The 25940-nt window shown below is 37.2% G+C and overlaps 1 protein-coding gene across 5 annotated transcripts in view; it reads left to right on the top strand.

The window, feature by feature from the left end:
• Positions 1–25940, top strand: part of LOC104926257 (protein diaphanous homolog 3) — a 151728-nt gene that overhangs the window by 19249 nt on the left and 106539 nt on the right. For all 5 annotated transcript variants that reach the window (XM_027281536.1, XM_027281535.1, XM_019262314.2 and 2 more), the window contains 12 exons: positions 9297–9371; positions 9700–9769; positions 12023–12159; positions 12870–12975; positions 14958–15068; positions 15633–15751; positions 15941–16057; positions 19678–19796; positions 19893–19957; positions 20514–20618; positions 22596–22904; positions 24272–24386. In XM_027281536.1, coding sequence (XP_027137337.1) covers positions 9297–9371; positions 9700–9769; positions 12023–12159; positions 12870–12975; positions 14958–15068; positions 15633–15751; positions 15941–16057; positions 19678–19796; positions 19893–19957; positions 20514–20618; positions 22596–22904; positions 24272–24386 — 1448 coding nt within the window. The remainder of the gene's footprint in view (positions 1–9296; positions 9372–9699; positions 9770–12022; positions 12160–12869; positions 12976–14957; positions 15069–15632; positions 15752–15940; positions 16058–19677; positions 19797–19892; positions 19958–20513; positions 20619–22595; positions 22905–24271; positions 24387–25940) is intronic.

The raw sequence follows: 25940 nt of genomic DNA, 5'->3' as shown, positions 1-25940 counted from the left end.
ACTACTTTTCTTGTCTTCGATTCTTAAACTTTTAATTCAGTAAGTAATATGTTATAAGTAGTAGTAAGTTAATGAAATATCATAAATCTGTCATATCAGGTGCCACGTGTAGTCAGAGACAAAAGCATTGTTGTCCATAACATGTAGTTCTCATTTACTGTATACATGATTGCTGAAAGAGTAGTTCCACCATAACAATGCGACAGCCATCCTTAAAGTTTTCAATTCTGTGACATTTAAAATAAAGATAACCTGCACCTCTTGTTTACTATATCTTTTTATTTTTTAAAGACATGTATTTAATGGTAATCTACTTTACGAGTGGGTGATATTCACTGATTGGGTTTGTTTGATTTAAATAAGAGTGCAATATACATTACCTATTGTTTGTGAATTTGAGTGATCAAACTGTGACACAAGATCCTTTCATTTAAATATTTGCAGGACTTGTGGGGGGATTTTCAAAGGAAAGATGCCTATGACAAGCCATATCCACACTGAAGCTCCTCCGTGTCTCCCCTCAATACAGTAATCAGCACAAGGACTCTTCTTAGATTGATATGGGGTCCACTTAGGTCAGGCCTAAAACATTTCAGAGGCAGAGACTGGCGATCAAGATGGATACTCCCTATTGTACTGCTTGAGAAGTTGTTGAAAGATTTGCCTAGACTAGTACATCACCTATTAATAAGAAGCATGCAGTATCATGTGCTAAGATGTAGAATGGAGCTGTGCACATCTCAAATGAGACTGTAATCTTGTACATACTACAGCTAACATGCAGATGAGGCGGTGTTTGATAATCTATTTGTAGAGTTTAGGGTTTTTTTTAGATCCACTTAGGCTTAATTCAGGGAAATTGACCCTGAAATGGATCCAGTGTACTACCTGTTATATGAGACTATAGGCAAAATCATGAGATGAGTGTGGGAGAAGATATTATTTGTCGTATCACATCCACAATCCAGTACTGAGAGAGGTTTTTATATCAACAAAGAATTGACCATCAGAAATCAGAAGGAGAAGTGTTCAGTCGCTTAGAGGCTCATAATTAACCATTTCAGTGCATAACAGTGGTAGAGATCACCAAAGAGTTGCTACTCTTGGCTGCAGGAGCCAGGTACCGTAGCTACCAGGATGAAGAAAAGAGAAAGAAAGGCCAACAAACTGTTGACCTGAAGGGAGACCCTCTTACAGATGAGGCTGGATCATTTGAAAAACAAGAGGGCTGGGGTGGAGGCTGACATTTGCACCTTTGAGAAATCAGCAGGTTAATACACTCAAAATGCAGAAGCTACAAGAAAACTGACCTTCATCACCAAATCCAGCAGTTTCTCGTCAGTGTTAATTGGAGGGATAGTTTTAAAATCTTCCAGGTCTGTAATCATCTGCCTGACACTGCTATAGTGTTAGTGTTACTAGATAAAAATGTATATTAAATTACTTATTTATTATTTTTTCTTCCAATCATTATTGTCTCCCACTCATTTATGTTATCTTACTCACGTATCAATGTTAATTAAAGAAGTTATTCTTTGTTCAAACCATATAGCTTGTTATCTATTTTATTTAAGACATTGTGGTTAATTGTAAGCTCACAGATATTTCACAGAATGCATGGTCATTGAACTTTGCGTTGAAGAGTCATCATAGTTATTGGTAAAAATGTGGATGAACCCAAACTGAAGATCACATTTCCTTTCTGCAGTCTACACAATTCCTTCTCTTGTGAAATACTTATTTTTTTCACAGCTGATTGAGGATGACTGTAGTCTTGCATCATCTAATGGACTCTCTCCTAGTATTTTATTCCTGATCTGTTTCTGCTTGTAGTGTGGTGTGCTTCTGAACCATAGGCTATTGTCTACACCGATGATTGGTCACATTTTTCATATGAGATGCAATATTTAGAGCTGAACTGACCATACAAGTTTATTCTGATCAATTAAAAGTTGCGTAATTGCATGCATTAACACCTCAAGTAAAACAATATAATTATTTATTAAAAAATAGCATTGCACAACATGGTGTGTGATTATTATTGAGCAAAGTTCTGAAGCAAGTATGCATTACCTGTTTACATCTCTTCCTCTTTGTTTACCTCTAAATAGTTCACCATCAGTGAATTAAAATGAGCTTACTTATATGTTGTTAACACATTTGGACTGTCTCATTTCGTGGAACTAAGAAAGTCCAAGTGATCCCATGGCTAATGAATTCCTATTTCTAGGCTCATCTTTTTGATTTCACATGTGAATAGCACTCAAGCCCACCACTGCTTTCTCCCACCTACTTACAAAGTAGTGCATGAGTGATCGCACATGGCTGTAGGAGTAAAAAAACAACTCTATCAAGAGAAAATTAGTGTTAATATCATGAATAATCCACTTCGAGCCCCACTTTTCTTTTGATTAGAATCCATGACATGAACAAAGATTTAAACACTACAAAAGACTGATGTTCTAACTATGACTGGACTGTTCAAAATATGTTGTTAAAAATATTCCCAAAATAAAAACTAAAACTCTCTAGATTAGGTACATTGCATAGAGGGATAAAACATGCTGGAAAGACATCAAGTCTTATAAAAGAGAAGTGATGACAATAAGCAATAAGCCTGCATTAAATAAAGGTTGTCTACATTGGAGGAACCACATGGTAGGTTACCACACCATTATCTGTCACTGGAAACCCAAATCCACAATAGCCTCTCTTTGCTCTATGTTAATCTCTTCTCTTAGGCCGCTGGAGCCAACTGTAGCTTACAATTGCAGCTACCGAACTCACTCATGAATGAGAACTGCTACCCAGAAATGAAATATTTTTACACCTATATTCATCTTCTGAATTAAAATTTCTCCCGAAACTAAGACTAGATTGTCTTGTAAACTCACTGCAAAACACATTTACTTAAAAAGCAACAGCGACAAAATAAAACTCATTAAAACTGTCTTTGTTCGTCTTTCCAATGTTTAGACAATCATCAGGAAAATGTAGAATTTAGACACAGACATTTAATAAAGTCAGGTTCATGTAATGACATAGTTTGGCTTGACCATAGATCTACCTTGGCTAGAAACAGTGGGCAGTGGTAACAACTATCTAATTGGCCCATTACAAGCCTGCATTACAAGCACAGGTTTTGGGATTGATTTGGCAGTAAAGATATTTTGTGTGCCACTGTTTTTGGATGCTGATCACTGTCACACTATTTTAGCAAACTATTCAGTCCATCCAATATCAAGTGGTTGCATTCTGCTAGTGCACTGGCAAACAGATGCTCCCTGATCAGATTCTTTGGACCAGACCGACTTAGTGGTATTTTTGATAATTCCTACAGTTCCAGTGTCTCCCTGTGACTTTTCCCTCTGACCCCTTTATACCTAACCCAACACAGCTATTCACTAGGTCCCTCTCCCTTTTTGTGAAGAGGCCACAGGACTAGCAAGGCTGCGGGATGTAATTGTATTAAATGGAGTTGATAAATGGATCTGACAAACAAGTGGAAATTGGTTTTTGATATTATATTAAAACGGACCTTCGGGTTTAAGGCCACAGATTCATTTTTTTCCAGTTTAGCTATGAAGCAGGGTAAAGTTTAGTATCCCTCTTCCTTACACCAATGTTTTTAATAAACCTTAGATGTTCTTCCTGTCTCTCATACGCCTGCTACCCATGTACTCCATACAAAGATCTCCTTGATTTATCATACTCAAACTGTTATCATAAGTACAAAATGTACAAATGAATACCCTTCCTCTTTTTTATTATGAAATTATAAACTGAGTGACTACTTAATTAGGGATCGCTATAAATTAGCAAATATTTAAAGATAATGATGCTCCGTTTTGATTAACACTGCCGTATAAATGTAACTATATTTTTTATGCTGAGTTTGTAGTTTGCAGTGAATCTAGCTGATTCTTGGTGTAAAGAGAATAAAATCAAAGTATTTATTTTTGCAATTTGCCCAAGATGTATAGCTATATCACAAATTTAACTGTTATTGAATATTTAAAAATATTTAAAAAAAATGTATGCACCACTATTTCAGACCATTTTCAAAACGGAATTCTTTATATGAACATGGACAGCATAATCTTCACTTGTTGCTTAGGTCTTACAACTTAGATTGACGTCAGTCAGCCCTGACTCAATGAAATCACCTCCTCTATTTTTATTTCAGATGTCCCACATTGCGGTGACTTCAGCCTTCTCCTTCTGTCTCCTTCCCTGGAGAAACCCTCCTGTAGTTGGTTAACGTGCTATGCTCGGCACAACATTTTAAAGTTAATTTTTTATTTCTGGTTCATAACCACTTTAGTGGAGTGCAACACTGCGTTGCACTGCCTGGGAACCTTGGAGGCATTCTCCTGAGACTCTGTTAGAAGTCAAGCTACCTTAGCTGTGAAGTTAGCCAGATAAGGTGCCTCATTTTTCTCTTTGATTTATGACTGTTTTTGTTTCCCAGGGAATGGGATGATGAATTTGTTTTCGTCATTTTTTAATGCTCTCCCCCTTGCTCTGTTTCTTGCTGTCTTTCTGAGATGATAGCCATCAGTCGAATATTGCTGTTCTTCTTTTGCATCTGTTGATGGTGAAGTGTGATTACAGTATGCCTCTGATCTCAGAGTGAGCATTAATTACTGTTTATTGCATTGTATAAATATCAAATAAAAGTAGTTTACAGTATCGCATTCACATCTTGGGGAGATAACATGGAATCATTTTCAAACAAGTCCTGTTCATAATGTTCATAAAGATGCGGAAGACTTAAGTACCCCAAATTTTATGTCAGTGGCTGATTGACCGCTGCTAACTGAATCATTTGTCTATATACTCAATAGAGTCTCAGTACCAAAGGGAAAATAATATTCTTGTTCCCGAGCTTTGATTCTTTTCAACAGTTTGTATCGGAATTGTTTCATGTCTCTGTGCCAGCACCAATCAGAAATCATGACAAGACTGGGGTCAACATAGATATTCAGATTGATGTAAGCTGACTACATAACAATTGTTTTTGACTGACATGACAAACGTTAACTGCTTCTAGCAACAGCAGCTTCTGTTTTGACTGAAAATGATGTTGACAGGACACAGACGTTAATTAATACTGATAAGTTAAGGCAAGATAGACACCCTCATGATCAGTTAAGGTAAAATTGACACAATCAATTGTGTATTTTAATTATTTTTTTGATTTTTATTTTAGTAAATAAACAATATTTATTTGGGACCTTGGCTTTCACTCACCACAGATATTTAATATACATTTGTAAAATCTGTTATGTTTAACTCAGTAACTCAATTTTAACCGAAAGAGTTTTACATTTGTTAAATGTGCACACTGCTCGTGTAGGAAATAGACCAAGCACCAAAACGTTTGCTGTGGCTCTGAAAGCTGTGCGTGTAGATCTTCTTTGTGACCCTACTGTGTGTAAACATCCAGGAACTCGGAGCAGGCTGTGCTATGATACTGTATGCATCTGTTCTGTGTCCGATCTGTATGATGCCAAAAGACCAATGACAATAACAGTGATAATGCTAAGGTAGCAGTCAGACATAGCAAAGAAAAGCAGTGTAAATTCTTCTCAGATAATTTTTGCACAACACAGCTCCAAAGGCTGAGGACAAGTTTCTCATTTGGGATGTGGGAGGGGTGCCAGATGTTATAAACTAATGAAATGCAAGGGCTGCCAGAGCATTTTCGATTATCAAACAGAATTTAAAATGCTAATTACATTAGAGTTTAGACAGATAGCGTGTCAAATGCAAACCACTTAACGGCACAAGGTGAAATAAACAGGTCACTATATGAATGCTATATAATATAACTTATTCCTCTTTGAAAGTCATCATCAACATTTTTCAGTAGAATATAACATCCATTACAATACTACAATTTTCAGCAATTTCGGTCAGCTGTCTTGCAGTGTGAGCAATTCAACAGTCTGATATACGAGATCCATTATAAAGTAAAGCGACCTTGTTTTAATATTATTGCAGTAGTGTTTAAATCTTGTGATTACTGTGACGTCTGTCATATAAAACATTTCAAATTTCACAAGAGAATAAGTTAAAAGTTAGTAGTAAGTTAAAAAACAAAAACATAAGGCTGCCTTTCACTCTTTTTGAGTGACATTGAGGACGTAGCGTCACGATTTAATAACATTTATTGGAATTGTCACTGGACAGAACCCCCGCCCACGTAGCTGGTCAATTGATTCGTACAGTGTGAGCATAAATGTCGCAAGTTCTGGCTGCCACACAGTCTGCCCAGCTTTATGTGCCTTATCCCATTTCTCCCTGACCTTCAACTATGATACAAAGACACACCCCTTGGAAACATAATTCCATAATTCCTCTTGCTCTTGTGTTGTGGAAAGCTATAAAAATGTCAATTTATGGCCTCTGAGATTGTCTTAATTTGTCATGTCCTTTACAAAATACATTTCTTGACTTGATTCTATGTCACAACTACCTCTTTAGACTTTTAACTCGTATCTTAAGGCAGATGTTTTTTTTCTAGTGCAATAATTCTTGCTATAGATCAACTGATTTTCCTTTACATTCTGCCTCACCTACTGATGATAAAAAAACTAGCATGCAGTTGCTACTGAGCTATGCATTTCAATGAAGCTCTTGTCAAGGCCCCTGCCTTCCCTACTCTGTAACCAAAATAGCCTGGGCCATGGCCCAGTGAGAAGTGTAGGATAAATTGATTTTTTTCCCCCCTCAAACATAGAATCCCATTCCTCAGCTAGCTTAGCAGCAGTCTTTCTTGTCTTTATCAGCATGGCAATGGCAGTCTGTCAGCCTACTTAATTTTCTTGACCCTGTAACATACACAGAACTACACTTTGATGATGTGGAGACCACCATTGCTTATCTGCCTCTTGTCCAGTTAAGAATAAGTCTTCTTTAATGAACATACAGAATTGACAAACTAACAGTTATACAAGTTATCTAATGGCACTTCTCTTATAGATCAGTGCTAGAACATAACAGGTCTAAAACATAAAAAATATTTACAGATACCCAACAATTCCCTCATAAGAAGGCACTTGGCGACCGTTGCAAGGACAGGTCCTTTTAAAGCAGTAGAAACCTAGAGCAGAACCCGGCTCTAGGTGGACAACCATTTACTACTGTTGCATATGCTTACATCACTATATTAGGGGCATTTCAAGATTAGTGCTATATCTATGTTTTTATACAAAGAATGCCCTTTAAAACACTAATACATTGCATGCAAGTTACCTTTACATAGTGCATTACACACTTTACACACCATGGATATAGCTTGGACACAGATATCTGATTCCCAGTATAAAAATGTACGATGGTCCAGTTTTTTTGCATTTTCTCTTGGCAAAGACGAAGTATATGGGCGAACTGAAATTTCAAGTACTGTAGTTACTGATCTGTGACGTTCAATGATCTGACAATCAGAAAATACAGATGCAAACACATCACAATGTTGTTTCAAAACAGTACATGGATCTCTGTTCAATGTGCAGTCAACATGTGACAAATGTGGATGTCAAAATAAACAAAACAAAGAAAATAAGCATCCACCATCTGTTGGAGGTCTCATCTATTACAGTTTAAGTACACAAAAATACTGTTTGTCACTATTCTTTACCAGATACAACAATGCACCAACAGACAAATAAAGTCATGGACACACATCTACCTACGACCCCCAGACACCTTTTCAAGAAATTAAATTCAGATAACCGCTTCCCATTGTGTGTTGTCACCTTGAGAATTTCTGTAGATTTGAGGCTGAGAGGCATGCAGCTTGTTGATTACAACAGTACAAAAACTGAATGCTAATGTTCAGAGATGGTATTCAGTTTCAATCAGGAGGGAGGTGCAGTTGCTCACAATCTCACTTATGCTGTCTGTTTTCTGCATATCTAAAGGTTTCTGCCTAAACTCACAATTTGTTTCTATTTGTGCTCCAGAGTTAGAACTCTTTTAAAGCTGTTGCTACGATTTGTCACATTCCCCACTGTCACCCTTGGTTGAAAACCTTGGATCCCCAGCATATTTGTCATTGACAAGAAAAAGTAACATTGTTTTTATGTTGATTGCTGTTTTGTTTTGATTGTATCCAAGAAGGATTTTCATAAGACAGTAGTGTATTGTCTCAGTTATGCTATGCACTACTATCACACACACACCTACAGTTCTGCAGGAAGAATTTTAAATCATATAATGTAAAGAAGAACCGAGAAACATGAAGAAAGTATATATTTAAAGTCTTGTTTGTTTGTGTTTTTACAGATTAGTCTTCTGGAAGCTGGAGATTAGATAAAACAAAAAACCAAAGTTATAATGCAATTAAAGAATAAAAGGCCTTCTAATTAAATAAACACCATGTTAAGATCTCTGTGGAAATATCTGCATTTCCAACAAAACTATTGCTCATATGTTACTGATACTGGATATTTCGACCAACATTAATACAGAGCAGGAATTACTTAATTAGTTTGATTATTTTCGTAGATGCCAGGGTCATTGAGGGTTCCCTCGCTTGACTAAAAGAAATGCGCCCTTTCAAAGGAAAATAAATCCATTCTTTATTTTAGATTTATATTTTCGTCCTCAGCTTTCAATATTACTCCTCTAATTGTAGGCAGCAGTCCCTGGAATCCATCAAAGGCACCATCGCTATGAGATGTGTTTAAAATCAGCCTCCATATACAGAGCAGCAGGAAAATTCAATCTTCCCTTGGCTTACTTGATGGAGCAGTGTGAACTTATTGAACCTCCGTTGGAGATATACAACTCAAATGTCACATGCTTCATACACGTATAACTTCCATAAGAATCTTATTTGTGTCCCCTGCCTTCAAGCCCTGCACTCTATAACGCATGATTTTTTTTATTTTTATTATTATTATTATTTTTTTTACTTTCTTCTCTCAGAAGACCAGTGCCAATGTGTCCAAGCCTTTAACAAGTAAACAATTACATTATTTATATTAGTGTCTTTGTACTGTAGGTACTGTAGTATACATTTTCATTTTTTTTTTTTTTTGAAAATATTTTTATAATTTTGAACTCTGATTTCAATTCATTTGTCTGTATAAAAGTCCAAATTTGTCCCAATATATTTGTACACCCTGCTTGGTATTGCTGTACTGCCTGCTTCCTCAGCACAAAGTACTGAAATGTACATGTGTTTTCCTGTCATAAAGCTTTCCACAGTGGTTGATGAGTATGGAAGTCTTGTCACTTGTCAATCTTACACTGTTGAGATATTGATTTTATGTTTGTTGCTTCAGTTGGGTGCAGAGCTTCGGACATGAGGGTCTTGGTCTACTGCTGGACGTTTTGGAAAGGTTGCTGTTTAAGAAACAGTAAGTTTATGCAATCACTCATGTTTATTCCCATACAGAATCTTACTCAACTCACTACAACTGTTTGTGTCATTTGACAGAATCAATACGAACAGGTAACAAATAATCAAGTTATGTAATGGTGTAAATATACCTTGTAGGTATGCATTTATATTTTGGAATGTTAAATGGTTTTCTACCATCAGCACTTTCTTGCATTTTGGCTTTGACACCCTTTCCTTTATATATGGAAATATACACACAGTTTCAAACATCCTTTATACTTATTGTGTTCTTCATGCTGTATATTAGAGATTAACTGCTCTTCATTACTGTCTTCTATCCCTAGGCAAGAGAAGATTGACAAAAAGAACCAACACAAAGTTGTCCAGTGTCTCAAAGCCTTCATGAACAATAAGGTAATGGCAATAGATTTTTTTTTTTAGAGTAATTTGAAAATATTTTTACTTTTTTTTTTTTTTTTTTTTTTTTTTTTTTTTCTTTGGGTAGATTTTTTTTGTTTTTTTAATCTTTGAAATCAGTAAAACAATGTATTAATGTGATTCATTGCCTAGTTGGGAATTGTTTGACCGTGGGCATAATAGTCCACAAAACTCCCCATGGGAGTGTTTGATGTAATTTGATGAACTTGAAGGGGCAGGTGTGGTGAGTGCACTACCACATTGAGAATCAGAATTTTAATATTCCTATATTAGTGTTATTTGGAAATGCATCCTACAATTTTGTCCTTTTACCCTTGTGGAAAAAAATCATCTAAAATAACTTCCTTTATTTTGAGTTGATTCTGATCTCCAAGGATAATTTGGTGATTCAAGGGACATTGGATGTTTTCATGCAATCACCAAATAAGGCACCTGAGATTTCAATCACAAAGGCCTTGTGACCAGTGGAGGAGACAAGAAGCTACGATACAGAGGAACTTCAAGGGAGTTCTACCAATGTCCTGATGCGATCTGGATGATACTGTTTGACACATTTGCTCAGATATAAGATTCTGTTAGCGTGTGGAAGTTTTTGTTTTTCCAAAAACTTCCCAAATTTGTTTTATTGTTTAGCTACAGATTTTGCAATGTGTTTATATTAAGCAACACAATTGAGCAAAGCTATAAAGCAATATAATGATATTGCAATAAACTTATTCCTCTTAAGGTCAATAGACAATAATATTGAATTATTACCAAGTCCTAAGCACTTATACATAAAAATATCTCTTGAAGTTTCCTCCTTCTAAGCTGTAGCTATAGAGAAAAAGAAATTCTTGCCACATGGAGCTAAAACCCAGTGGAGACAGATATACAGCCGCTCTGGCACAAAGTGTGCTGTAAGGTCTCATGTAATCCTGCGTCTCAACAGGCGCCAGACGCCAGCATTTACCCGTAGGCCTCTCTGTCAGCCCAGACCTTTCCCTGGCTAGAGAGGCATCTTGGGATGGGATGTACCCACAATGCCAAGAAGACAGGTGTTCTCTGCCAGCTGTCAGTGCAACCCTTTTTTTTCTTCTGCCTTTCTGCATCAAATCACACAGTTACATATTTTCTATTGTCTGTCACCAATAGAATAATAATGTAATACTAAAAGTTACCACACTGTGAAACTTCCCTTTGAACAATTTCACTGCATCAAAAAAACCAAACAAACAAAACCCTTGCACCAATATAGATTTGACGCGTTTGCTAAGCTGCATATTTACTATGAAAGCATAATCTATAGCGTATATCTCTGAGTTTTCTATTGGTATTAGCTTTACTTTTTTAGTACCCACTGACTTCAGTTTTAACAGTATATACACTGTTTATCTTTGCACATATGAACAATTATATGAAGGCTTGAGAAGATGTGATAGTTTACAGAACCTTTTAAAAAGATTTACGGTGTATACATCGGAAATGAGTGTTTTTAAATGCTCACAATCTCCTCTAGCAGTGTCAATTATTCTGTCAGCTATTCTGTTTGGAGCCTTTAACAGGGAAATGACGCAGTTAATCTTTCTTTCATTCATGGAAATCCAGCAACCACAGATGTTTTCAGGACAAAAGTACATGAGTATGCTTGATAACTATCCTCTTGTCATGAAGTATGTTTTATGAAGGCATTGATTGTGTATGCTTGACACCATAGCAATAACTATTCAGATACAAGGACATCTGAATACTGCATAACTGTCTCCTCCAATGTCAGCCCATATCAAAAATATAATTTGAGTACCCAGTAATGCTTTCAAAAGCATTTTTAAAACCAGTTTTCAAATCATATAACAAAAGGGAGAAAATTCATCACCGTTTGACACCTTTCTTTACTATTTGCAATTCTCTTCCATTGCTATATAAAGACACATTATTTAAACTGTACATTTTATTTACAGACAAAATCAGACATTTCTTCTCTCTGTACAAATTAACCACAAACAATAGATTAACTTTCATTTTCATTGTTACAGCTGAATGTACAATGTGTGTTATTAAAATGTTAGTATTGGCTGGCACCCCGAAACAAAAACTAAACCAACAAGTTTCTTTTCTAACTTTGATTAATTTATTTATCAACATTCAGTTTAATAGTTAATAGTTTTTCATTCACGTTTTCACTTGTGTTCTTGATAAGATTTGGTTTTACTGACTTAATAACATATCTGGATTTTGTGTTTACTGCAGTATGGCTTGGATCGAATCCTGGGTGAGGAGAAAAGTCTTGCACTACTGGCAAGAGCAATTGATCCAACCCAGTCTGCCATGATGACTGATGTGGTAAAACTCCTGTCGGCCATCTGCATTGTGGGTGAAGATAACATGTATGTTCTGGCATCATTCTTTCAATATTGTACATATCTAATGTGTGTATTATTAATTTTCTAATGCTGAAACACATTTTCGTATTCACTAAATGGAGACTCCTCCATAGCTTAGGCTGGTAAAAATACAGACCATCTGATAACTACATTTTAAAGTCTTTTATCAGTTAACATTAGAGGACATTGCAAGGCGTATAAAAGTAGAAGCTACAGCGTAAAACCAGCCAAAAGGCTAAACTGACATAATGTCTCTTGAGTTTAAATGTTTGATATCTGGAGATACAGTCTCTTGTCAGAGCTGATGTTATTTTCAAAAGAACAAAGAACTGCATTATCTAGGAATATATTAAAGAGATATTTTCACACTAAATAAAAAAAAATACATTATGTAATTTATTATGCATTTTCAAGTGTAAGATATAATATACCCAGTTGAGTAGTCTTCATTTATCATTTGAAATTGGTTAATTATTGAATTCATCATACATTTGATGTGTTTACTGTCTTCACAATCAATGTCTTGAGCCGACATTGTTTATAGTGAAGGTGATGAAATCTCAGGGAAGAGCTCATCCACTTGGGTCAAGCTGACTATAAAGGAATCATGGATACAGTGGAATAGGAGAGAGCTTATGGTCAAAATCCCCTTTTAAATGAACAATATTTTTTCCCCCCGATTGTTCGCTCATGCATTTCATGTTCTCATTTAGTTTGGAAAAGGTCCTTGAAGCTATCACCACAGCAGGGGAATGGCGAGCCATCGAGAGGTTCAGTCCCATTGTGCAGGGACTACAGGATCGCTCAGTTCAATTACAAGTGAGTGCAAAGTACATGTACAGTTCTGACACCTTGTTTCCGTAAGATGTCTCTGAAATGAAATATGGAATGGGTGTGGGAAGTTATCACAACAACACTGTGGTCAGGGTGTCTTTATCACTTAGACAATCGCATATCCAGTCACAAAGGCAACATGAATTTATTGTATTTAGCAAATTTGTATTCTTGTATTATTCATTGTTCATTAACTGTTCTTGGAGCTAATCAGATTATCTATTGGTGATTTCTAAGTGTCTCCTTAAGAGAAAACAAACACTATGAAACAACTTTGAAGTAACAACAAAGTTTTAGAACCTGACAATCTGATTTTACCGTTAGCAGTAATGAACATAATCATGATTTAGGGTTGCATTTTAAAGCCTTGGAACACTCACAATTCTTTCTAACCTATTCATAAAGAAGCTGTGTTGTTGTACCTGTCCATGCAGACATTACGTAGAATCCCTCTTTTTGTGGACTGTGTCCACAAAAAGGGATATGAATCATTTCCCTTCTGAAATGATTCATATCCCTCTTTTTGTGGACTCAGTCTTTCATATGAATCATTTCCCTTCTGATAGACACTTTTAAACATATGTTGTTCCAGTTGTAATTTGTGATTTAAGTATATCGTCTGCATTTTTAATTACATGCACACACACATAATGAGCATAAACTCTACCTTGTACAACGGTTTGCTCCTTTGGTTGTTTCATATTGCATGCAGTGACCAATGTTAAACTTAATTCAAAGATGATATCTTTTTTTCCCCCCTGTAGTATTTCCTATAGCTTTTATATTCACTTTTTCATAACTACTTTGGACAGGTACATAGGGGGTAGGAAAGAGTGCACTGGAAGAATTTCCTTCACAAAGGCATTTAATACACAAAACATCTGTGGATATACAAACATAACCTTTCATACTGGAAAGTTTATAAGGACTTAGTTTTATTATCTATGCTTTATTATTTTCCTTCCTAATATACAGCACTGTTTACTTTTAACCTTATGCATTATTAAAGCACAGATTCTTTTTTTCTTAACCATGGCTATGTGTGGCCAAAGGCTTTCTCTCCTACTTGACTACATTTATAGTCTCCCCTGGCAGCCTTTGGCCAAGCGTGCATCGAGACAATAAGTGTAAATAGACACGTGGGAGACCACCAAATTCAAAGATGCTCAAAATTCTTTTTTTTCATTCCACCTAATGTTGCATTATATTGCATACAAGACCGAGGCTAATGTAGATGGCTAAATATATATACAGAACAGTTCCACTATTGTGATGCTTTACTCATGAAAACTGATGTAAAGCCCAGTAGTATTTTTTTTAAATTCTCCATTGTTGTCGATTATGAAACAAAGGATATGTAGAAGGTTGGAAATCATTTGAATAACTCTTACCTACCTATATTGCAATATTAAAATTGACAGGTAATAAAGTGCCATGACAAAAATATAAGCGTGCAATCTAACTGACTGAACCTGAAAACATCCGAACATCCTTCCCGGGCTCTGGCATTGCCATACTCACGTTCACACATGAGTGGAGTGCTTTACTGATCAATAATTGATTTTTCTGTCTGTGTTTGCACGGTTAGTTGACGAGTCACAAGATGCAGCGGTCCCTGTAGAGTAAACCAAACTCAGAGGGGGGTGAAAAAACAGCTTCCAAAAGAGCGAGTTTGCCCTTAAATTTACTGTTAGTTAGTTTTGTGTGTTTGGGTCGGCGGCAGTTGCATCAATATTAAAATCAGCCCCCCTAGTTGGAGACTGGAGAAAATAGACATACATTAGTTATGGTCCTCTGCATCCAAGGGACATAACTAATTCAGAATGCATACTGGCATGCTTTTCATCAACTTCTGGAAGAAGAAGTCCGTCATCTCTTTCTCTGGTTCTCTCTCTCACTCCTCTCTCTCTCTCTCTTTCTCTCTCTCTCTCTCTCTCTCTCTGTTCTGTGTGCCCTTCCTGTTGCAGGTGGCATGCATGCAGCTCATCAATGCACTAGTAACATCTCCTGATGAGCTGGACTTCAGGCTGCACATCAGAAATGAATTTATGCGCTGTGGCCTGAAAGAGATATTGCCCGTAAGTACAACATAACCACACGTGCGTGCACACACACACACACACACACACACACACACACACACACACACACACACACACACACACACGTAATATAAACTCACACTCACCTTGTATTAATATTGAAATGAGTTGTCCACTTCAGTGAAATATTGTAGATTTGCCCCAGCAAATAATTTATGAAACACAGAGGAGAGTTCGCACGTCCTCTGTCTGTGCCAGCAGCCAGAAACCAATAAAGTCTCTACTCTAGTGCCTGGGCTAATAATCTTCCTACTGGCTTTTAATACCATCTACCTAACATGTTTATCTGTTGTAAACAATGTTGCTGTAGCTGCCAAGAAAACAAATAAATTAAAAAGAGAAGCTGGTTCCTTCACCTGTTTATCATGATGAGTAATAGTGTTTAGAACGAGCTCCTTGTCTTTACCTGAGCTTGATGCTTCCCTCTCGGTGCCGATGTTGGAGAGGCTCTCAAGCCATTAACTCTGATTTATTTATTTTTATTTATCTCTCTGAATCTGTTGTACCCTTTGTTCACTTTCAACCTTAATCCATCTGTAGCAACTGACAACCATCAGGAACGAGGCCCTTGATATTCAGCTAAAGGTATTTGAGGAGCACAAAGAAGAAGACATGATTGAGTTCTCTCATAGACTCGAAGACATCAAGAGTGAGCTGGAATATCCTTTTCATTATTCTAAAGAAGAGCATATAACTCCAAGGTCCTTTTCTTGTTCATTTGAAACATTGATGGCATTAACATAAGTTGATCCCAAATATACATTATTCTTTTGCTTTTTCATTGCAGTAGCTTTTGCCTTTAATGTGAAAATGTTTCAGTTTAAGTACGAGTCCTTGACTCTCCGCACTGATGCAGGTGACGTGTTCAGTATTGTGCAGAGCACGGTGAAGGACAGCAGTGCAGAGCCCTATTTCCTCTCTATACTGCAGCACCTGATGCTTATACGCAATGACTACTTGGTCAGGTAAAAATCAGTGCACACACACACACATAACTATAATTGTCTTCAGTGTAATGAAGCAAGCAGTTTTTTTTTTTGACTTCTCATTTTCCTTGCTCATTTAATTCATTATGTTCTTCCCTCATTTACCCTCAACATCTCCTTGTACGTCTGTGACTTGAGCTTTGTGTGATTCTTGTTTTTTAATTTACCTCTGCTCATTAGCTTTATTGTTTAAGTGCCAGAAGTGTACGGTAATATAACTTACAGTCTTTGTGATAATAACAATATGACTGACATATATTTAAATCTCACATTTTAGCCAAATGCACACACAAGCAAAAGTCTAACACCTACACTGGTAATGATGTACACTGGTGAAGAGCTAATGTTTTGTGGAGGTCTCACTCCTTTTGCCTTAAACCCTCTCAATTACGCTGGCTAACAAAGAGAATGCTGTCTCTTTCATCTCCATGCCATCTACAGCAACCCTGGCTCCAGAGTATTTCTCATCTCCTATTAATGGTACTTTTCAAAGGCTTATTTTATGTTGGTTCACTCGCAGCAGGGTGTGTGTTAAGTCTCGGCTTGATCAAAAGATGGAGCTGTAATCTGAAGAATATGAAATGCTTCACCTGTAGACTTTCTCCCACCCAAAAACAACACCTAAAGTGTCTGGCCCTCTTTTTCTAACTCTGTCTGATTATTTTTCTTCATCTGAAGTTATTATGACATGTTAATGTTGGTGTTTTTATGGCTACCGACATTGGTGCCATCTATTTTGTAAGCATACAAATATCTACTGTAAACACACAACACCACTCCCAACCCTGTGTTCATTTCTCACAACATGTCTAGACTCATAATCTTCTCTATTTATCTTCTTGCAGATAACCTGTTGAACCACAGATATTACAGTTATAATTTCTGCTTTATTTGGAAATAATTCAACAAGATACTTTATTTTCTGTCACCAGAGTCTGTTGCTGAAACAGTTAGTCAGCTAATCATTCGCTTGACCCCTCCACAGAAAGCAGATGAATAGCTGTCCAGTAAGAGCTTCGCAACTGTAACTAGTCATGTCAGCCCCGTCAAGCTTTGGATTTGTCCCCATATTGAGGTGGTGTGCATGGGGCTCCATTAACAATGGTACATCATATATAAATAGTTGGGAGAGTGGCATCTTTCTGTGTGTTTTTCTGCTCTAACATAAGCTGCTAACATTAGCAAGTCCGGATAACCACATGGTGACTCAGTGGTTAGCGCTGTTGCCTTCCAGCAAAAATGTCCTGGGTTCATATCCTGGCTGTGACCGTTTCGTGTAGAGTTTGCATGTTTTCCCTGTGTGGTGTAGATTTCCCCACCATAAAACATATGTACGTAAGGTTAATTCCTCCTGACCTTAACCAAGTGTAACTGGAGTTAGTGCCCATGTGTCAGATGCACTATGTATAAAGTGGAATTCAACAGAACCGTTTAAAACAATTGAACTGAGTATGAATTTCTCTATGGGATACTTGACTAAACTTAACTTACTACAATAGTAAAACTTCCAGGGTCAAGGGTCAAGTTCTTTTCTTTTCTTTTCTTTCTTTCTTAAAGATGTGTTTAAGATACCACATCCACATCCTGTAATTATTAGTATTTTCCAACCGTGTGGAAGCCAGTCCTTGATGCTATCAGAGTTTAGAGTAATGATATCTGCCTTCTTCTTCTCCTAATTGGGTTTGAGGAAGTGTACATTCCAACAACCTTGTTGCAAACTTGTTAACCAAGATGGCGCTGGGCTCGTCAAACTGATAATTATAAAAAAATTGTAAGTTTGTAGATTAATGGCATGATGATTGCATATTTTATCCTCACTCACCTACCATGTGGTGCAGCTCTACAGACTGTTTTTTGTTGGTGTTGAGTGTTTTTATTTAATTATTTTTTTTTCCTAGAATACATTTACTTTTCTCCTACTTTCCTTAGGCAGTTTTATATTCTTGACGTTCATTCATTTTCACCATTGGCACATGAGGCATCATATCTCTATGTGATCCTATTAATGCACTGCGTATCTTGCAACTGACTGTTGTAGTGTTCTTAAGTTGTTTGATTCTTGGTATCATTGATGTCAAGAATACATAGTCCCCTGTTACACAGGGGTCTCGAAGTCAGGGTAATGAAAGGAACACTAGTATCTTGACTGACAGCATGCCTTATTCCATTTGATATACACACACACACACACACACACACACACACACACACACATATATATATTCAAACAGTGATTCCACCATGTCAGATTCGTAGACCTGGTATTCATCATGTTATATCCAGTCCCCACATTGTTTTAGAAAGAGGTGGAAGGCAGTGTCTGTAATGTATAGCTGTTTCTAAGTCTCAAATCTAGTTAATGATTTGATGTGGAAGGGATTTGGACTTGACTTGCTGTAAGATAATTAGCAGATCAAACTGACTCTTCCCCTTTAACTTGTAGTAATACTATGGCTCCCAGCCTTACATATCATCTGTTGCTGCCTTATAATATCTCCCTTTTCTTATGTGGCATGTTCTTGTTTATTCTGTGATCATGGCATTCAACCAGAACCATTTAAAACAATTTAACTACAATCATGCTGCAACTGCTAAAAGGCCCGCTGTGTATTTCCCATTGTTCAGTATCATCAAAGATAGACAGATTAGGTGTAAGCAGTGTAAACAAGTATTGAAATAGTTTAGTTGTTTAATAAAAGTGAAGAAACCAACGACCCTTATAGGTTATTCATGTAACATTCAGAAAACCCTTGTTCAGAATGACCTCCGTTCACTAGGTGAACTGCAGTCAGTATCCTGTTGCACAGTTAAAGTTAGCTAGTTGGGCCCTGCCTTGCATCACTCTTGGCTAGTGGAAAGTAATTATTAGTTACACCTACACTTACATAGTTTGTAGCTAATAGTTAGTGGTTATATTCCATTCCCATGAAATGACAGTTAGCCTTTTGATTTATCATTAATTAAAGTTCCCAGTACATCCTGAAATGTATCCTCATCAAAACATAAACAATAATAGCTGCAAGTACACACTTATTTTATTTTTGTGGAATATGTACTATACATCTTTTAACCGTAAACACAGCTTTCTATTTAACCATTATTCTTATTTTGTTTGTTTCCCTTACTTATAATTGTTGTGTCCACCCATTTTATTCAAAATGGCTGGGGGTATTGTGAGGGTTAGGGTCAGTTGCTGGAGAAAGATAAAGATAAGGTAAGAATTCTGATAGACCTGATTCTCATGTGAAACAATGTTAATGATGTTGTTCGAGCAAATAAAACACATTGTGAAGCACTGTGTTAGAGGTGGAAAGCCACTAACACTGCTTTCACTAAAGCACCAGACTTTATTCTAAGGTAAGAAGCTCTGACTTGGAGGCCCATGTTATGTTTAAAATCTGTGATATCTATTGTGCATTGACTCTGAGTGGTTGCATAAGCATAAATGTAGAAGGCAGAAATGAAAAGTACCTCTCACACCTTAATCTGTCCAGATACCAGCTCTTGCATACACACAACAAAATAAAATTCTGAACTAAATCAGATAAAGTGATGTATGTTCACTGTCCCTCTTGACTTTCTCACACCCTGTCTTTCAGGCCCCAGTACTTTAAGATCATTGAGGAGTGCGTGTCTCAAATTGTGCTCCACCGAAGTGGCACTGACCCAGACTTCAGTTACCGCAAGCGCCTAGATGTGGACTTCAGCCACCTCATAGGCAAGTCACATACTTCTGGTAGTTTATATGCATTACAGATCTTTCAATAAAACATACATGATCTTTAAAATCTTTTTTGTTTTGTTTTGTTTACAGAGGTGTGTGTAGATAAAGCTCGAATTGATGAGTATGAACAAAGAGCTTCAGAACTGGCACAGAAGGCAAGTATTGACAAAAAAACAACTCTGATTTTTATTCCACTGCACTTTCACTACATCGCCTGCCTAAAACCAAACCCGCCGAGGCATGCTTGACATTTATTCTAATTTGTTCTATAAAATAACATCTGCTTAGATAATAGAACATTAACACTGTGAAGTAAGCACACAACACTGACAGTTACAAGGGGCTTATGTTGTAAAAGCCATAGGAGTACATAGAGTGCAGTCGCCACTTAGCAGTTTAAATTACATGAATTTAAAACGCTCTCTGATTATCACAACGTCGTTTGAAAGTGACAGTGGAATATAAATACATCTTGATGTAAGATAATAATCAGACCTATTTTCTTACAATGCTCAAGAGCACTTGTGGTCAAAAGGTTAAAGCTCAATCAGTAAATGAAGGTAATCAAGATAAAATGATGTTAATTATATAATTCTAATTATACTATTAGACGACGTTAATAAATACCGCTTATGTTAATTTTTAGCTACATTAATCCAGTATCAATCAGTGTGTCTTTGTGTGGAGTTGGACATGCGTTTTTCTTTTCAGTTTGACGAGGAGTTTCTTAGCAGACAGGAGGCACAAACTCAGCTGGTTAAGTATGAAGAAAAAGTTGCTGAACTCCAAGCAGAACTGCAGGCCTTCAGGTCCCAGGTACGCATATATTTTTGTTTTCAGTGTCAAGTTTTGTAAATTGTGTTAATTCTTTAGGGGGAGAAAGTGAACACCTTATTTGATTACTCAACAAACTCCCGAAATAAAACTTTCTTTTCTTACTTTCCATTATGAGATGTTCTTTTTATTTTGGGGTGCAGGGTGTGGATGAGGTGGGGTTTTTTATCCACTGGAGCCTAAAGTTTGGTTTGACATGGAGGCTGCTCCACTGGCTGGCTGACACTAAGTCTAATGAGAACACTGACCAGTCCTCCATGTGGGCCATTTCTGATTCTGTGATCTTCATCCCATAAGAGGAAATTGTTCTAAAAGCAATTTATTCTGACAACCCCCTTCAACCTCACTACTGGGCCACTCCTCAACCCCCCCCAACACTCCAGGGAGTTGCTCCCATGCCCTGGCACTGCAAGATAACTACACACTCAGAGAGGGGAAGAGAACTTCCCTTTTATTTTCCCGATAATTTTTCAATTTGAGAGAGCAAACACAGAATGAATACTCAAATAGTACCTTGGTTCAAATAACGGTGGAACATTTGGCCAATGTGGGTACATGCACACACACTTTGTCTTGCTGTCCTTGTCTCTCTGTGTCTGTGTTAGTGTAACTCTCACACACACACACACACACACACACACACACACACACACACACACACACACACACACACTTGTTAATTCAGCAAAGGTGTTCTTCCCTCTAGAGGCAGTAGCAAAATAAGGGCCCAGGACTGACCTTTAGTGTGCGTCTTTAATCTAAAACTGGTGCATGGATCAATAAGCCATTTGCTCTGTATGATACAATTTACGAAGCTTTGTAGCTCCGGTTATAACATTTGATTTTTAGCTTTGGTAAAAAACAAATTATTGTGGGTATGTTCTGGACAGAATCTGGACGGTTTATGAACATTTGGCCCCTGCTGGATGGTTGAGAGAGCACGCCTCCCTTATTTGTAGCACGGTGGTGTTATAGAGAAAAGATGCTATAGCTTTCCTGCCTGCGTTTTATTCTGTCCAGTTTCAGTCAGTTGTCTTTTTTCGTTTGAAACGTGAAATGGAGCTACATTTATTATATTTACCCTGGGAAGGGTTTCTTGAACACTGCTAAACAAATATGTTAATAACTTAAAAACATTTGTTGAAACTAGAAAACAATTTGCCACTGCAAAATATTATCTGACCTTAGGACTAAGTTAAAAAAAATTTGCCTTCTTTGTTTTTTTGGAACAGGATTACTGTATTTGTTAATCATTTCAACAGTTAGATAGGACTATCAAGGTGGTTCACCCTAGTGCCATGGTAAAGTAATATGACAAATGATACTGCAGCAGATAAGGATTTCTGATCTTGGCATCATTAGATAATACTAAAACCAAGTCCAGCTATGCAAAGACAAAACAAAAATCAAATATTAGATTATTTGATAGTTTTTGCAGTACATTCATTCATACGTTAACACCTGTCCAGTACTATCATAATTTTATTTCTTGGGCACTGAGCATTAAAGCAGTTGGGGCGTTAAGAATATATTTTCATTCTGAATTAATGCCCCAAAGAGACCAGAATCAGAGTTAATTTACTAACAATCATCACCAGTACCACAGTATGACTCCATAATGAGTTTTCAATAGATAATGCCAGTGGAGTCCTATGGAGCCTTAAGCTACACAGTATATTATGCTTTGGCTACACAGATAGTGTTTGCCAGTATAATAAACTTAGATGTGGTGATTGACATTTGGTGATAATAAGAAAGAAATAATGTCAGTCTTGTATTTAAGTACTTTGCTCTCAGGAAACTCAACTGTTTCTTTGAACTGGGAATTTACAGTCATTATGATACCATTTCTTTAATATTGAGCTTCCAATAATTGTCCATACTCTGAACAGAGTAACCTCAGTTGCCGCACCTCTTTATTTATTGTATTTTGTGTACATGTTCTTCCTCCCTATCCAGTTTGGAGCTGCACCTCTGGGCTCGTCCTCTGCCCCGGTTGGACAGGCATTGCCATCTGGGCCTCCACCCCCTCCTCAGGCACCTGGGGTACCAGCTCCCCCTCCTCCACCTCCTCCACCACCTCTACCTGGCTGTCCTGCCCCGCCTCCTCCACCTGGAGTGCCTCCTCCATTTGGTGCCCCACCACCACCCCCTCTAGGATTTGGGGGTGCTCTAGGCTCTCCCACTCACCATGTGCTGCCTTATGGCCTCAGGCCTAAGAAGGACTTCAAGCCTGAAACCTCCATGAAGCGCCTCAACTGGTCCAAGGTAAAATACCGCAGTAGTATAATATATTAGTCTAATAATTATAATAACTACTGTCAACACAGATCAGTTTCATATACAGTACCTCTAACCAAAGCCTCATAAGGTTTAAAGGTTTTATGAATGTAGGATTATTTTCCAGGATATATCTCAGTACATTGGAATGCAGTTTGCACATTGTAGACATGTATCAGCTAAATGACAACTGCTAGTTTTTATATCTGGCAAACTACATTTTAGAGATCTCTGTATATAAGAGATGTTTTCCAATCGTGCTGAGACATCGTTAACTAAAAGTTTGGGACAAGAAATTGAAAATTTAGGCCAGGTATTTATAGTGACCCCGGACTTTGTTCCTGATGTTCATTGGCAGCACCTGGACAGTACAGATGTTTTTCTAAGAATTCAACATCTTTCTACTTCCGTGCCAAGCCTGCAATAATTGCAAATAACAGATGATCAGATGCTATTGTGAGAGCAGCCTTAACTTCTACAGATGCTGCTCTCTGCAGAGCAATATTAGATCACACCACAAGTGACATTGGGTTGTGGTTTGATTAATAATTTAATCTCTGATGAACATCGGTACAGGTGTTCAGCAAACTAAACCATATGCTTGGAATTTCAAGTGAACCTTTTAGTAGGACATGTGGCGGACTTGTGGCACAGCTGTATGAGACCCCACATATGGTTAGGTTTGGGACAAAGCTGTTCTGAAACTTTTACTCCAGTAATAAGATTTCAAACTTCCAACCATTGCTGAGTTGCTGTATTAGTTTGATATTACTTCCAACAAAGTCAGCTGTTGATTCTACAAGCCATCAGCAGTACTAGCAACCCTTATAGGAGGTGTTCCTTTTGGAAATGTTGCCTATTTGAGAATGCATTAAATTTAAACAGATTTATATTTTGTGTAGCATAGCCCTGTCTGTGTGCTACTACCATACTATCCTAATGAAGGAGTTATATGCCAATAGGTTAATACATAGAGTTGAAAACATTGGATTTTAACCGGCAAAGAGCATTGCACTTGGAAAATGTTGGAAACGGTTTTTGTATGTAACTCATATTTAGAGGAAAGCGAAAAGGACAGAGAGTGTGCCACTTCCTCTACAGTAAGTTAAACAGAGGTGCTATGCAACCGACCAACCAATTCAAAATATTCACTTTAACTTGTAACACATATTTACTTTAGGAACTTACAGGATTCAGTCCATTTGGAATAGTTTTTTGTAACTTCAACATGTGACTAATATGTGACTAGAATGATGTATTTTATTCACATTGACATTTCCCTCTATAGCCACTATAATCTGTAGGACACTGAACCTAACAACTAAATGTGCTGAACTGTGGACGTGTGTTTTCAGATTCGTCCCCAGGAAATGTCAGAGGGCTGTTTCTGGGTGCTTGCTGATGAGGACCAATATGCGAAACCAGAATTACTCAGCAGAGTTGCTCTTACTTTCTGTTCACAAAGAACAGGTCAGTCTCTCTCTCTCTGTTTTTTTTATATATGTATTTATTTAATGTTCCTTTACCTGACTGCTAAACTATTCTGTGATTACTTTGTTGTTATTAACAGGCAGATGTTTTGACTTATTAAAACATGATGCTCGTTTCCACCAGAAACATTTTTTTTTTTTTAGTTCATTTTAGTTTAAAAAACTTTTGCAAAACATGTAAAAAAAAAAAAAAAACCTCCGTTGCTTGGCAGCAATGCACTGATGGAAACCCAGTGATACATTTTTTTCTTTGTTTCAGCGAGCGTTACTTCCGTCTCCCTGTCCCAGCTTTCTGCCTCATGACTGTGGCACTTTAGATTAAATTTTCAGTGTTGTGTTAGGGAGGAAAATGGCACTTTTCAGTTGAGCTAGGGTGGTAAAACAAGGAAGAAAAATGTGAATGCCTTTCTGTTTTTGTGTCGTGCATGTCACTGTGCATGCCTCCGTGCTTGTGAATAATTGCCAATGTATCTTCATTGAGGAAGAATTGCATGATAGAGAAACAGGCAAGTGTGAGTGTTTGTACCAACTGTCTATGCAAACAATTTGCTTTTTTATTTGACTTTCAGTGAATGAAAAGTGAGAGATACATAACAAAGAGTTCAATTTGGTCCATTTTCCTCTGCTGTTTCAAGCATAAGTGGAGGTCCTATCAACACTAAACTAAGGAGAATGCTGATTTATTTTCAATTTATTTAAACGTTTCTCTGGCCAATACAGTCCCTGATGTGTTATTATAATGTGTTGGTGTGACATGGATCAAAATGATATTACCACAGCACTACAACATCCATTTCTATTTCTTATTAGTGTTGAAAACTACCGGCTAAAAAGTACAACCCATGATCAGTTCATTAAGCAAAATTCAGTCAGTCAAACTTGATAATTACTTTGACTTGAGCCATAATACATTTATATGGAGAAATGATATTACTGAAATAATACCAACTCTATTTGAATAGACAGACACTTTTAGTGCTCCACATCTCATATCCTTGCTTTTATAACATACGAGATATCAGCAGTCCCTAATGTTGCCTTGATGTTTTGGATTTTGGTAGGCTATTCTGACTACAGGTAATAATGCTGCATGATAAGACATCGTGCAGTTACATCCTCACACATTAGTATGGATGGCAAGATCTGGAATATTCATGTACAAGGTTGTTGGAATGATTAAAGCTAGAGCAGGAGGTAGCAAGAGATGTTATCAGTCTTGTTCCCTCTTGCGCTTGGTCTATTAGTCCCTCCTCTGATGATTTATTCACATGTCTTGTGTTTTCTTTCTTGTCTTGTCACTGACTCAGCTAGCTTATGCCAATTTGAATTATTCATCCAGGTGTTATCTACCTGTCACAACTCTATGCTGTGCCTCTCAAGCCACACAAGACACCCCCTCCCCCTTACACACAAGAACACTCTTGTTCTCCACTGTCAAGGTGTTGAATAATGGAGGCAGTTCTAAATGGCAAACAGGTAGACAGTCAAGCAGGTGTTCTCTGGAGAGGACAGAGGAAGGATGGCGATCAGCAGA

Source organism: Larimichthys crocea, chromosome VIII (genome assembly GCF_000972845.2).
Source record: "Larimichthys crocea isolate SSNF chromosome VIII, L_crocea_2.0, whole genome shotgun sequence".
Lineage (NCBI taxonomy): Eukaryota > Metazoa > Chordata > Actinopteri > Sciaenidae > Larimichthys > Larimichthys crocea.
This window is presented reverse-complemented; position numbering and strand designations above follow the sequence as displayed.